The following is a 15,730-nucleotide window of genomic DNA, read 5'->3' on the forward strand; positions in this document are numbered from 1 at the left end:
ATGTCATTAATTGGTCTAAAAACAGATGGACACATATTATTGAAATTTTAGTGGCTCCATATAGGCTACTCCCTTAATATGAAATTCTATTACTTATAATATTTGAAAAGAAAAAACAAATTTGATTATCAAGGATAGTATCTATCTATTACCATATGGGTCAATTTGACCCTAAAAGAAATACAGTAGACATATTCCCAAACATTCATAAGGTTTTTAAGTCCAACATTCATTTTCTTTGAATGTTTGAATGTGTATTTATAGCACAAGTATAATAGTTAGGTAAGAACATGGATATGAGCGGTGAGCGGTTAGGGCGTCAGACTTGCATCCCAGAGGTTGCCGGTTGGACTCCCGACCCGCCAGGTTGGGGGGGGGGGGGCAATCAACCAGTGCTCTCCCCCATCCTCCTCCATGACTGAGGTACCCTGAGCATGGTACCGTCCCACCGCACTGCTCCCCATGGGGCGCCACTGAGGGCTGCCCCCTTGCACGGGTGAGGCATAAATGCAATTTCATTGTGTGCAGTGTGCTGTGGAGTGCTGTGTCACAATGACAATGGGAGTTGGAGTTTCCCAATGGGCTTTCATACTGCCAACCAAGAGAGGAACATCATAGAAAATTATTGTTTTCTTCATTATTTCTATGCTTGAATTAGTGTGCACATAAGAAAGAAAAGGTTTGCATGTGCTCCTTGTAGACAATTTACATGTTCATGGTAGTGGGGTAAGGTTTGAAGGAACAGGGCTAGCAACTTGTATGTTTACTTCTATTCACTTTGTATGCCCACTGGAGAACTTGTGGTATGGACGTGAATGTGTATGTCCTTCACAAAGGTTACAGCTGTTGTTGCTGCTGCCTTCTCTATGTCAGGTAACACCAGTTTATAACCAATGCTGCAGACAACTATGCCAAATTGGAACAACATACTGAACAGAGGAGAAGAATAGCACCATTTTATCTCTCAACATAGCAGCCAACCTTGAGATTGCATTCATCTAAAGAAGTACAACGGCTTGTCTCCATCAGACCAGTCCGTTTCAATCTTTGGATCACAATCATAAAGCTTCTCTTCAAATATACCATCACTTATAATTATGTATGCTGGGCACAGAACAGCATGCACAGCAATGCTGACTATATGTGACCCATCTTACGGTATGCTAGTGTGTGTGTCAGTGGGAGGGTGCAAAAGTAGCTCCAGGGTACAGGGCTGGGGGGGGGGTGTTGCTGTGGTGGGTGCCATGATGGTGCTATAGGTACAACAAGGTTCAGTTGGTGGATTTTCTCAAAATGTCAATGCTGTAGTAGCCGTGTTGTGTTGCCGTGAATTAGTTTTAGGCCTCCCCCATATCATTAGTATTTTTAGTTATCAGGGCCCAAACAAAAGCAAAATGTTCAGAAGAAACATGTCTGAATAGCTTATTTACATGTATTTCACATTATCTAAACAGATTGTAACATTTATTTGCAAAATATGGATGTTCCATTTATATGTTTTATACACTTTAAACAATTGACCCCCAAATTGACTCCAAGGAACACGGATGTAACCAAAATATGCACACTTAGGAACATTTTTTTTTTTTTAATTTTGCTTTTTTCACATTTATCCCATCTATTCTGGAAAAGTCATCAAATATGAGGCAGAAGAAATATGTACTTCATGTATTTTTCAGGTGTTAAACATTGAATGGGGTCAAATAGACCCCAAGGATAACAGGAGGGTTAAACCCACCCCATTGAGACGTTGGAAATGATCAAATGTATTTGGCTCAAGTTATGGGTGAGATTGGATTTTCACAAGATACCCCACTTGGTCCAGACTGACACAAGATTTTGTGTTGCATCACAAGAAGACTCACAATGTGGAGCTCAACATGAAGAGGTCTGTGGAAATACCCTAACAGAGCTGAGAGGAAAGCACACTAGTTCCTACAGACAGGCCTCTTGATCCTCAAGTGTTACACACACAAACACACACACACACACACACACACACACACACACACACACACACACACACACACACACACACACACACACACACACACACACACACACACACACACACACACACACACACACACACACACACACACATCCAAACTTTACAGGCCTCGGCTCATTTAAGAGACGCTCGTAACCTGGAGGTGTGAGGACAACAACCATCCTAGACAAACAACACTATGTAGGCCTATTTGCACTATGTACCACCCCCAATGCAGTTGTTATGCTTTTTAGAGATTTGGTTTTTTTTGCTTGTATGCCTTTATTTCAACAGGACAGTGAAGAGTAGACAGGATACAACAGGGAGAGAGATATTGGGTGGGGTTGGGAAACAAATGACCCAGGCTGGATTGGTATGGAACCTCAGTTTCTCATTGCTTGCTTTTGAAATAATTTATACAGCATGGCAATCGCCCGCTTTCCCTCCTCAAGTAAAAGTGTGTCTTCTGTCCTAGATCTGCACTGTGGCGTGTGTGACTTGTGACTTGTTGGCAGGTTTTGTGACAGAGCCTTGGATGGATGAAGCCAAGCTGCCAGTGTAAACATTTCACAGCGGCATCACTGCAGCTCTCAGGCGGTGTGTGTGTGTGTGTGCGTGTGTGCGTGCGTGCATGCGTATGTGCACATTTGTGTGTGTGTGTGTGTGTGTGTGTGTGTGTGCGTGCGTGCCCATGTGTGTGTGTGTGTGTGTGTGTGTGTGTGTGTGTGTGTGTGTGTGTGTGTGTGTGTGTGTGTGTGTGTTTTTGTTTAATTTTATGAGGGAAACAGTAAATACAGTGTTAGTGGTAGCAGAGGCGGAGGCGTATGCTAAGTGCTTCTACATGGCACACAGCACTGCTTGACGGGGACCAGGCAGAAGATGCTGCAGGGCTGGAAAACGTGACTCACCTCTGGGGTTTACAGGCTTTTGCAACTGCACACAAAAGGTTATCTCTGGCATTATTGCTAAACCCTACACTTACGTAGGCTACATTTCACAACTACCTCTCAAGTTAGCAAAACCTATCATCACTAATTCTCAACCCTGTGAATGAAGCCATTTACTTTTTTCATTACGCACACTTTGTGTGTGTAAAAATTGTTTTCCATTTTAAAACAAGATATGTTTAGATTGTGTGTGTGTGTGTGTGTGTGTGTGTGTGTGTGTGTGTGTGTGTGTGTGTGTGTGTGTGTGTGTGTGTGTGTGTGTGTGTGTGTGTGTGTGTGTGTGTGTGTGTGTGTGTGTGTGTGTGTGTGTGTTTGTGTTTGTGTGTGTGCACGTGAACGCGCACGCGAGAGAGAGAGAGAGAGAGAGAGAGAGAGAGAGAGAGAGAGAGAGAGAGAGAGAGAGAGTCCCTATCAATGACCATCTTTTTCCCAACACACACACTCTCTCTCTCTCTCTCTCTCTCTCTCTCTCTCACTCTCTCTCTCTCTCTCTCTCTCTGTTGGTAACAGATATGGACTAAAGATGTCTGCGGATGACGCAAAGGCTCCTGACCATGCGCCAACATTTGAGAACTGGTACACAGATAAGTCAAAGGAAGGAGTGTTTTGTACAAGATTAATTAAACTCAGCCAGTCACATACACAGAGGCATTGCATAGCCACAGGTTGAGTTCACCCTTGGAGAAATTGTTTTACAAAGCAACTTGACCAGACGAACACTACTGTATATTACGGTAACACTTTATTTTAGGGATACGTCTATTAGCACTAATACATACAATATTAATGCCTTAGTAAGTAACTTGTAAGGCATGTACTAAGCAAAATCAGACAGTTGTTAGACATTTATTCGCAAATGTCTTGTTCATGCACAATAAGGGATTTATTACCAATATAACCTTAGTAAGGACCTAGTAGACCTAGATTTCTATTTATGAGTAAGTAGTAAGGGCCAGAATACAATGTGTATAAGCTCCTGGTACACTGTGTGAACAAACCCTGAACAGTGTGAAAACAGATGTGGAATAAGGGCCCCTATTCTAAAGTGATGCATTGCTCAGCCCAGATGGCTTAGGGCCCCTGCACTACCTAGGTCCCCGACACTACCTAGGGCCCCCACTCTAACACACACGCACCCCCCCTCCGGTAAGCAAAGTGTAAGAATATTTCAGATACTCCATTAGACTCATTAGATATGTAGATCCCACTTAGTCTACTCAATATCGAGCAGAGTAATTGGAAGCATTATATAGCACGGATCGGACGTAAACTTCTCAATGACGGTGGGTGGTGAGATGTCATTTTTTCATACACCAATTAGTTTTAATTGTAAAAACCCTACAATAAATGCAGAATATAATGATGAGTAATAGTTTGGAAGCGAAACAAAGGTATTCCTTTGTGATAAATAAATTAATGTTTGAGAAACTTATCTCCAAGAAGTGCAGTGCATGATGGGTACGCCCTTAGTCAGAAATGCAATGTATGGCCAATGCAGCAATGATAATATTTCTGTTGTTACGTACATGGCAAATTGTTTGGATAGCAACTCAATTTCACGAGTGAGGGGAGGAGCTAATGACGTAGGCTCAGAGCTGGGTAGGTTGTCTGTTGGCCTAGATTGCGTACCCATCATGCACTGCACTTCTTGAAGCTAATGTTCTCAAACATTAACTTAATTATCACAAAAGAATAGTTTAGTTTTGCTTCAATGCTTCTTTTTTGCTTCTATTATTCTAATGCTCTGCATTTATTTTGGGGTTTTTTGCAATTAAAACTCAGTGGTACATGAAAAAAAATACATCTCACCAACCCACCACCATTGACAAGTGTACGTTCAATCCTTGCTATATAAAGGCTCCTGTTACCTTCCTTGTATTGTTGTACACAAGAGAAAACTAGATGACTCAGCTAGCTAAATGTTAATTATTTAATATACCATTACACTTTGAAGATCGGCAGGGGGGTGCTAGGTTGTGGGGGCCCTAGGTGACGAGGGGGACTTTGGTAGTGTGGAGGCCCTGAGCCCTCTGGGCTGACCAATGCATCACTTTAGAATAGGGACCCTTATTCCGCATCTGTTTTCACACTGTTCAGGGTTTGTTCACACAGTGTGTCGGGAGCTTATACACATTGTATTCTGCCACTTACTACTTACTAATAAATAGAAATAGAGGCTTACTGGTCCTTACTAAGGTTATATTAGTAATAAATCCCTAATTGGGCATGAACAAGACATTTGTGAATACATGCTTAACAACTGTCTTATTTTGCTTAGTACATGCCTTACAAGTTACTTACACAGGCATTAATATTGTATGTATTAGTGCTAATAGATGTACCCCTAAAATAAAGTGTTACCAAAATTACTTTTTCTTGTCTGAGAATCCTGCTCACGGCACAAAGACAAATTGTTGTGGAATGAGAAAAACGATTACTGTGTTCATTGTTAACAATTTTTTACTAAAATGGCCCTGACTGAAGAGGGGCAGAGGGTGACTGGACTAAACAAATATCAATTTACAATCAGCGTTGAGCGTCTAGCTACAGTAGTGATCAGATACACACATCCACATCACACACACACGCACACAGACATCCATGCACAAGCACACACACACACAAACACACACACACAGCATGCACAAACGCACACTCACACAAACACACAAACACATAAAAACACACACACATCGTTTCTGAGCTGTCTTTATTGTACAAGCTTATTTAGTTTTCAAAAGTTATAAGACGAGCAAAGATGGTCATGAATGGAATAAACCATTAAGTAAGCAAAAGGATTGCAACACTTAAAATACTTAAAGGTCCAGGGTGTAATTTTAGTATCTGATATTCAAAATGTATGGTGCCTATTCGTAAATATTTGCTAAATAAATATAAGCCTAATATTGCCATAGTGAATACTTGGAAAGTGATGGTGATAGTGAATGTTTGTGTTTGTGAATGGGCAGCATCAATTCTCGAAATAAACAACTAAAAATTGCACACTGTACATTTAAGGCATGTACGACAAACTATATCAGAGATTTATATGTAGGAGAAAGCGCAACATGTTAATAAACTACATCATAAATTTGAAAACACTTGCAAGATGTAAATGAATGACTCACAGCTGTTATGAAATAAACAAACAACATAATGTAGGTCTATATGATGTTATATTCACAGTTTGTGACATGAACAATGTACAGCATGGCACAAAAACGTTTGTTGTAGTATTACTGTACACAGACTGCGCAGCAGAGAGTTGTGTTTAGTTCATACACTTTCCTCAGCCTCCTCCATGACATCACTGAGATCTTCATCTCCACGCTGCTGCCTCTCTCTGCTCGGATGTCCGTATGGCAGATCTCCTTTTCTGCTCCTTAGCTTAAAACAGATCACAGCAGCTAGTAGTCCCAGCAGCACACAGCCCAGCAGTGAACCATATGTTCTGTAGAATGGAGAGTGCACTCCATACGGATCCCTGAGCAGAAGGTGGATGCTCCCCTCATAACAAACAAACATCATGTCCTTGTCTTGTATGATTCTCCAGGTGTACACTCCACTGTCCTCTACTGTGAGGTTGGATATGTTCAGAGATGTGCTGGAGTTGAACACAGTCACACGGCTCATTAGATCCTCAGGCGTACGCACATCATTCATACCATACCAATGCTCAAAAGTTTTGTCAATAATTAGTAGTGGTGTCAATAATGATCGATTCGGCGATCCGAATCGATCCGGGGCATGGACGATCCAGATCCAGATCCGGCAAGTTCCAGAATCAATCCGGCAATTTTTTTAAGTTTCAATTACTTCCATGGATATTTCGGGAGCAAATGAATGTTAAATTAAATAAAAACACTTCAAAACATTGCAAGACTGATACAGACTGATACAGAAAACAGCCAATAAATTGTTGCTCAGTATCTGACTACTTGTACTTCCTCATCATGGCTGAACATTTGCTTTGCGTTCAGTAGAAATGTAATGCATTGCAATGCATTGTAGAATTGAATCGAATCGGATTGGATCTAATAGAATCGAATCGAATCGGATCTACTACCTCCCGAATCGTGATCGAATCGGATCGTGAGGGCAGTGCCGATCCACACCACTAATAATTAGCATCAATGGATGTAGACCTTTCTGATGGAACCACTGGACCCTGACCAAAGTCTGAGAGTAGTTTACATACGCATCCATAATGACACTTTCACCACGAGAAAACATAACATTCGTTGGGGAGAACAGAACACAAACTGACAGCATGGGTGATTGAACTGTTACAGTGGAAGTTTTACATTTGTATTTCCCAGCATGGTGGTGGGACACAGAGGGTATGATGAGAGAATAGTCCCCAGACTGGCTGCCGTTCAGCATGTACATCACTTCCTGCTGGGCTGCATTGCTACTTACTCTGATGTCTCCGGTGGGCGTGGACCAGAGCACTTGTTCTGGAAGATCTCCTCTGACAGTGCAAGGAAGAGTGACATTCTCCTGCTCATGAGAAGCAATAAGTGGGAGAACAGGTATCACAGCAATGCTTTTCATCTGTTGACATTGGCCTCTTCTCCACATCGCACATAAGAACAGGTACCCAAGTTTATCATACAGTATCTCAGACACTCTGACCACGAGGCTGTTGGGGTCTACCTGAAGCTTGGTCCTCAGGGGTTGCACGAGCGGCTCCAGAGAGGAGCTGGTGTCCAAGACCAGATTCAAATCCAGATTAAGACGAGCTTGATACAGTTGCAGACTGCTTCCATTTCTCAGAGCAGAATCAAACTCACACAAAACAGCACTGCCATTTCTAGCAGACACAACTTCAGGTGACTTTTTAAGAAAATCCCCTGCCGCACAGACAGTGAGATGGTAGGTGGTGCTTTCTACCAAGCTGCTGTTTCTCCTTCTCGTCTCCACCCTGTAGACTCCTGTCTGGGACATGGTGGGGTTATTTAATGTTAAACGGGGTGTTAAATTGCTACCAGGGCAAGTGATGCTGTATCCATCTGGTTGCGAGCTGTCGGGTTGTGAGCAGTTGATCAGAAGTAGATCTCTATCTTCATAAATCCTGTATAGCACATAGTCACCAGTCCTTCTTAAATGATGAAGTACAATATCCTCTCCATAAGTCATGAACTTCACAGTAGGATCTGCACTGACTTGGATACCAGAGGTGAGCAGAAGCAGGAGAAATGCCCTCATGGACTCTTCTCTCTCCATCCTGAGCAGCGTGTTGCGGTAACGTTTGGTCTTTTTCTGAGTCTGAGTCTAGCAGGCAGACTGTGACAACCTCTCTTAAGAATCCAAAATCAACCAAAGCTGAGCTGTGCGTGATTGTGATAGTGTGTGTGCGTGGGTGTGTCTATGCGTGTGTGCGAGCGTGTTTGTGTGTATGTGGGTATCATTTCCTGAGACGTCAGGCTCTGTGGTATATCAGATGTTGACATGAATCTAACTTACAAACCGGGGAGGGAAATAGATTATGGAGGGTTGTAAAGATAACTATGAAAAACAAGATGATGCACCAAGAATCAAGGTGACACATTCCAACACATGGAGACACATTCCACTTATGTCACATGCAAAAGTAATGTAAATATTGAAGTGTTGCCTCTTTCAGCATGCATGTGTAGTATGCAATTCAGGTTTCTTCTGCTCTGCTCTGCTCTGCTCTCTCTCTCTATGCTGCATTTAACATGGCTGTTCACACCACCCTGCTAAGCTGACTCAAATTCACCAAAGATTTTCAATTTGGTCACCAAAGTAACAAAGTGGGATCAAGTTCAGTCTCCTAGGCCCTGCCGTGGCCAACCAGTAGGGCATTTGTCTGCCGTGCTGCCGACGCGGGTTCGGTTCCCTGCCCGGGTCATTTGCCGACCCCTCCCGGTCTCTCTCCCCATTCGCTTCCTGTCCACCTCTCAAACTGTCAAACTGTCCTGTCGTCAATAAAGTCGTAAAAGACCAAAAAAAAACTTTAAAAAAACCAATCAGGCCGTGACTCTCTGTGACGGAGGTCATCTTGCACCTGTTCACCCCCCTCGGGGATCGAACGTGCGACCTCGTCAACTACAACGGTTCGGCAATGGGAGACACAGTACGATACCGCTGGGCCAAGAGACTAGTCTCTCGGCCCAACGGCACGAGACTGTATGAGGCTATCGGAGGGAGGTTTACCAACGTTCCACGCCAACTCTGTGCTAGTTAGCCTCCGTTACACTCTCCCCCTTAAACCTCACTCCCATCCCGGGTCATACGGCACCACTGTGACGGAGGTCATCTTGCACCTGTTCACCCCCCTCGGGGATCGAACGTGCGACCTCGTCAACTACAACGGTTCGGCAATGGGAGACACAGTACGATACCGCTGGGCCAAGAGACTAGTCTCTCGGCCCAACGACACGAGACTGTATGAGGCTATCGGAGGGAGGTTTACCAACGTTCCACGCCAACTCTGTGCTAGTTAGCCTCCGTTACTCTCCATTGAACTATCCTCCATTCATTCTCCTAGTCTCCTAAAAGGGCATGGCTGAGAGATGATTGCAGCTTAGAACCTTACGTCATGTGAATTCTAGAAGGGCAGCCCCAAGGGAGCAGTGCGGTGGGACAGTACCATACTCAGCGTACCTCAGTCATGGGGAAGATGGGGGAGAGCACTGGTTAATTAATCCCCCCACTGACATGTCATGTCAGGAGTCAAACCGGCAACCTTTGGGCTACAAGTCTGATGCCCTAACCACTAACCCATAATGGCCTTATCACTGTAAAGTAACACATGGAGCACAATTTGGTATCTCTGAACATTTCTTCCTTTACTGTATTGCCCACTCTCTACCTCCCCACATGTGTATGATGATGCTCCTCAGCAGTGTCATACCATGGCCAAGTCAAGTCCAGAGTTAATCTGTGATAGCTAACTCAGCACTTTAACACTAAGCACTTTAACACTTAGCACCCTCCTTTCATGAACCCCTTTCAAACAGCCTCCGCAAAAACAAACAAAACGCAAGCCAGATTTGACACTAACACACACCCATGTACACGTACACACACACACACACACACACACACACACACACACACACACACACACACACACACACACACACACACACACACACACACACACACACACACACACACACACACACACACACACACACACACACACTCCCTGAAACACTACAGACAATGAAGCAAACAAAAGTAATTTACCCGTTATGTGGGACACTCTACCACATCTCACCATGTGTGTCGTGATTTTGCATGTGTGTCAATATGAGTTTGGAAACCACCACAGTTGGTATTGTGCCTCCTCAATGCTAGCACCCTCTGTAGCTGTTGTTATTCTCTCTGACTTTCTATTGTCTTGCATGCAATGTGAGATTGTCTATTGATACAGCCCCTAGGGTTTCTGGGGAAATTATCATTAAAACCAAAATGCATTCAGCACATAGGGCTTCTATATCATGAGGATTTTTCTTTCCTCCTCATGGGGGAATATACAAAGAACAAGCTAACAGTAAAAGTATGCTGAAATGTTAAACATAATATAGCATTCATAGCTTACCAAATTGTTTTTTTAAATAAAGGATTGAAAATGGTTATAAACCCATGTGGTCACTATTTCGCAACAGAGGCCTTATTATAATCACTGCAAATACCGTATGACTTGCTGACAGACATATTGCTTATTTTCATAAAGTTTTTAATAGTTGGGCCAACATTGATTTGTACATGTTGAATCAAGAAAGGGACTACAGTATGGTGCATGCAATGTTCCTACCAGATAAACATTTAGACGTTATATATTACTTTTACAGCTTGAGCTATACTACTAAAGCAATTTTGTACAGTGGTTGCAAATCAGACTTTGGGGAAGTTTGGAAAAACATTTTTTTTTCCTGCTGGGATGCATGCATTTATGTACAGTATATTGCCTATGAATATGTGTTATTTTTCTGCGGATAGTGTAAAGGGGGTCCAGTTTGGTTACTCAACCGAAATACCCACATGACCCCATTCTGAGGCATTCCAAGAACAACATAAGTCTTGGCCCCTGCAAACGGCTCCCGGACACCAGGTTAGTTCCTGCTCGTTGTTAATTTGCTCACCCCCACTGAACCCTGCACCCCTCACCACCACCCACCTCTCCACGAGTCCCACCCCACACATATTCACATACTCATTCACAAATAAAAAAGCCTATGTAAAGAACCCCACCCCCTCCCAACACACACACACACACACACACACACACACACACACACACACACACACACACACACACACACACACACACACACACACACACACACACACACACACACACACACACACACACACACACTGCACCCCTATGCTTAACCCCAACCTCCATCACCACCCCTATGCTAGCAACTAAAAAACATTTCACATTGTGTAAAAAGCCTTTGCAGCAGGTTGCATTAATCCCACTTTCACAATCCATAAATCTCTCACTGGGCACTGGGCCGACACAATGCAACACAATACATATATGCTGTTATGGGGGCCGGAGCAGGGGGGAGAGCAGGGAGGTCTCCGTTCCTTCCTTCTCTCTTCTCCAGCTGCGCCGCGAACAGAGAGGGGAGATTTATGAGGCGTCTTCATTTGGTTTGAGAGGAGAGGGACCTCTGTGTCACAAACAAGTTTCTGCATGGTGACTCAACCTTTGTGGCATCTGGCTGAGAGAGAGAGAGAGAGAGAGAGAGAGAGAGAGAGAGAGAGAGAGAGAGATGTTACCCCAGTAAGACATAGCCCCTGTTACAAATTGGCTGTTACTAGGATGGCATTAAGCAAAAGTCGTAATGTATTACTAAAGGCCCCGTGCACTGTGTCATAGTGATGTAGTAGCATTATGTGACTGTTATGGCATTCCACAACATATGTTAAGGGGGTACGTCAACAAAATGATGGCTTGATTGAGTATATGTGCATGTATTATAGTGCACTCAACAGCTTACCGTTGTGTCTTTCATATAGCGGCCTTTCAACATTGTTTCTGAGAGGAGAAGGCGGATAGGAGACAACTAATTTTCCTTCATCTGGAGCATGCCCAATGTCTACTTGTGTAGTGGCTAGGATGGACAGGGAAGGGGGGTGTTGAGAGAGAGGGAGAGAGAGAGAGAGAGAGAGAGAGACAGAGACAGAGACAGAGACAGAGACAGAGACAGAGACAGAATCACAGAGGTGGCTTCACGGCCTTGAATCCTTGAATCCTTGAATCCTGTGAGGCAGCATGCGGCTGCTTGGCAACCACGCATGTCTCCTTTCCGGATTTTTTCTTTCTCACAAACACTCCAATGTCTCATAGCCTTGTACAGAAGAGCATCATGAGTGAAAAGTGACGAAGGTTGGTCACCAGCGATGGGGAGGCGAGGGAATGGAGGTTCCGCATGTCTGGAAACAACCAGTAGATGGGGCTAGAAAAATAAACATCGATCTCTCTCTCTCTCTCTCAACAACCCCTTGCATTGTACCTCAGTTTTCACGCCAAAGTGATGAAATGCTGTACTGTCAGTCTGAGAGGAAAGTATTTTGTCACTAATAAAGTGTTAAAACATAAACATACATCGTCAAGGCAGGTCACTCAATCGCCCCTGTGATGTCCATAGCTAGTGAAAAAGGCAACCCACTAACACAGTGCACAATGATGGCTTTGTACCTCCCATGGTCCTCCTTGTGGGCTATAAATAGACTGAATGGGGCTAATGTATGTGTGTTGAGTGGTCCAGTGCACCTCTGGCCTGACCTGGCCTAGTGCCTGGGCTGGGCTGGTCAGACAAGGGGGGCTCCCTGGGGGCAATTGTGTTGAGCAAGTAGGCCTTCTGGGACAGGCTGAGATGTATGGGTGTACACTGAGCAGATGTGCTTATCTCTATTGCGAAGGAAAAGCCCTTAAATCAGCCTGGACAATCACAAACGTGAGCAGCCATCAAACATCCAAAACATCCCCTTTCCACTACTGACCCAAGACAAGCTGTCTACTTTTCCAAAAGGATTCCCAGAATTCCAAGAAACATGCATACAATACTGTGTGAAGGTGACTAGATATATAAAAAAAACATTTTAAACAAAAGATAACAGGGATACATAAAAAGGGGATAGGGACCAACATATTTAGGAAGATAAACAAGACAAACCACGCTAAATATGGATTACTACAAGAAAACTGTCAACTGTTTATTGTTTTTAATAAAGTGCCATGTTTCAACTAAACTACTTGTAGATATAGGCCTACCACAAATGTAGGCATGAACATTTCAAATCTTGATTTCCCAATTTGATGCCTTGATGTCATTGAGAAACCAATGGAGCCAATGATAGTCATGATGAAACAATGCGCAGAAACAAAACAAAAATTCCTGGACACCTGTTCCGATCCATAAGCTACAACATGAAAAACACTTAGCGATTGAAGTGTGACTGGAAGCTGTGCAAACAACCTGACGTGCGTAAACCGACGTCACTGAGGTGACTTGTCTGTGAGATGCCACTGAAGTGAGAGTGAGAGTGTGAGAGAGCTTGTGTAGTGTATTATGCAGCTGTCACCAGCTATGGGATTAGTGCCACTGAAATGCGCTGCCAGTTCCATCATCGTTTACGTAATCTAAACCGACATGACAGCTAGCTGTTAACACGGCTATGACAATGTTCTTGACACGGTGCCAATCTTATGGTATGCCAATCTTATATAAATGTAATGACGCTAACAGCTGACACTAGCTCTACCATATTTCATAAGCGGTATTACTTATGTAGCGTCTGATCAGCTTTTTTTCCAATATTATTTGCTTGATGCCTTATATGGTTGTGGTCCATGACTTTTCACCTAGTTACCACCTGCACTGTGTTTTGACATCACTAATAACAGCTGCTGCCAGTTCTTTCATTGACTCGATCATGAATTCTGTCTGGCAGGATGGCTAGCTGTTACCATGGCTATCTCAGTGTTCTTCAAAAACCCAGTCATTGGTACATAGTAGTAGGCCTACATGCATCCAAATCTGCCACCTGATTGTAGATTAACATTAATTTATAGCAGACCTATACTGCCCTACAAATTCAGAACACAGTATAATACGAAATGGCAAACTGAGAAAAAAGGCTTTAACGTTTCCTTTCTGGCCACGCAACTGTGTTGGAGATAAAGTGGTGATGACATTTCCATATAATACTTTTTATGGTGGAAATTTATGCACACAAGAAAAAAACAAAAAAAACAACAACATTCTCATGTCTTTTTAGCTTAAAAATCAGTATACTGCGTTCTGTTGTGGTATTACTGTCTACACCAAAACTACGGTGTCAATGGAGAAGTGCAGTATATTGCGCGATATACTGCATTATTGGCTAGTACGACGTAACCTCCTAAAACCAAAAAGCGCAGTATAATATTTTTTTGCGTTTTTTTTCTGAAATGGGACCAAGTTGGACCAAATTTTTTTAATTTCGATCCATTTTCGACCATTTTCAAGATACTGCGTTCTGAAATTGTAGGGCAGTATAAACTAGCTGCTAGTTTTTGAGAACAGCATATACGTATTGGATATTTATATGGCATTTGGTGTGCATTCCTCACTGAATTCATCAACCTGATATCTTTGTACACCCTCATTGGCCTGTTGCTCTCACCCCTATCCCTGCTAAATGCATGGAGAGACTGGTCATGAAACATATTAAAGCTGCCACTACGCCATCACAGGACCCCTTTCAGTTCGCATACAGGGAAAACCGCTCCACAGAGGACGCCATCACCATTGTACTTCACACACTCCTGGAACATCTGGAGCAAAAGAACACCTATGCACGTCTCCTCTTTGTGGACTACAGCTCGGACTTCAATAACATCCGGCCTTACAGTCTCCGTTCCAAAATACACCAGCTGGGACTAAACACCACCTTGTGCAACTGGATTGTGGATTTTCTGACTGATCGCACACAGAGGGTCAGAGTAGGTGATCACATGTCATCCACTATTACCATTAACACCGGCGCGCCCCAAGGATGTGCTCTAAGCCCTCTGCTCTACACCCTGTTCGCCCATTACTGCTCTGCCTCTTTCCCCTCCAACCTCATAGTCAAGTTCGCTGACGACACCACCGTTCTTGGACTGATAACAAACAACGATGAGACGGACTACAGGAAGGAGGTACAATATCTGGCATCATGGTGTGACAACAATAACCTGGCCCTAAACACCAAAAAGACCAAGGAAATTATTGTAGACTTTCGGAGGAACAAGACCCCTCACAGACCCCTCTCCATCGGCTCAGAGGTGGTGGAGAGGGTCAGCAGCTTTAAATTCCTGGGGGTGACTGTGGCTGATGATCTGTCCTGGGGTACACAGATAGCCTCATACGTGGGTAAGGCCCAGCAAAGACTTTACTTCTTGAGGAAGTTAAGAGGCTATCACATCCCCAGACCGCTGGTGGTGAACTTTTACAACTGTGCGATCAGCAGCGTTCTGATGTATGGGTCTTTGGTGTGGTACTCAGGCTCCACAAAAGCAGACCAGCAGGCACTCCAGCGTGTTGTGAAAACAGCACAGAGAATCACTGGGACACCTCTCCCAGAGATAGATACCATCTACACCACACGCTGTCTACGAAGAGTGCAAAATATTTTGCAAGACTGTCACCACCCTGCTTACCACCTGTTCCAACTGCTTCCGTCAGGCAGAAGATACAGGTCATTACAGGAACGAACTACAAGACTTTCTAATAGCCTGTACCCTGAAGCCATTAGACTGCTTAATTCTAGTGCTCTT

General features: G+C 43.6%; 1 protein-coding gene across 1 annotated transcript in view; it reads right to left on the reverse strand.

Moving 5' to 3' along the window:
* Positions 1 to 6,213: 6,213 nt before the first annotated feature.
* Positions 6,214 to 15,730, reverse strand: part of LOC134468739 (hexosaminidase D-like) — a 27,316-nt gene continuing 17,799 nt past the window's right edge. The window contains exons 11-12 of the mRNA XM_063222614.1: positions 7,357 to 7,437; positions 6,214 to 6,541 (exon numbers count right to left, since the gene is read on the reverse strand). Coding sequence (XP_063078684.1) covers positions 6,214 to 6,541; positions 7,357 to 7,437 — 409 coding nt within the window. The remainder of the gene's footprint in view (positions 6,542 to 7,356; positions 7,438 to 15,730) is intronic.

Source organism: Engraulis encrasicolus, chromosome 18 (genome assembly GCF_034702125.1).
Source record: "Engraulis encrasicolus isolate BLACKSEA-1 chromosome 18, IST_EnEncr_1.0, whole genome shotgun sequence".
Taxonomy (NCBI): Eukaryota; Metazoa; Chordata; class Actinopteri; order Clupeiformes; family Engraulidae; genus Engraulis; species Engraulis encrasicolus.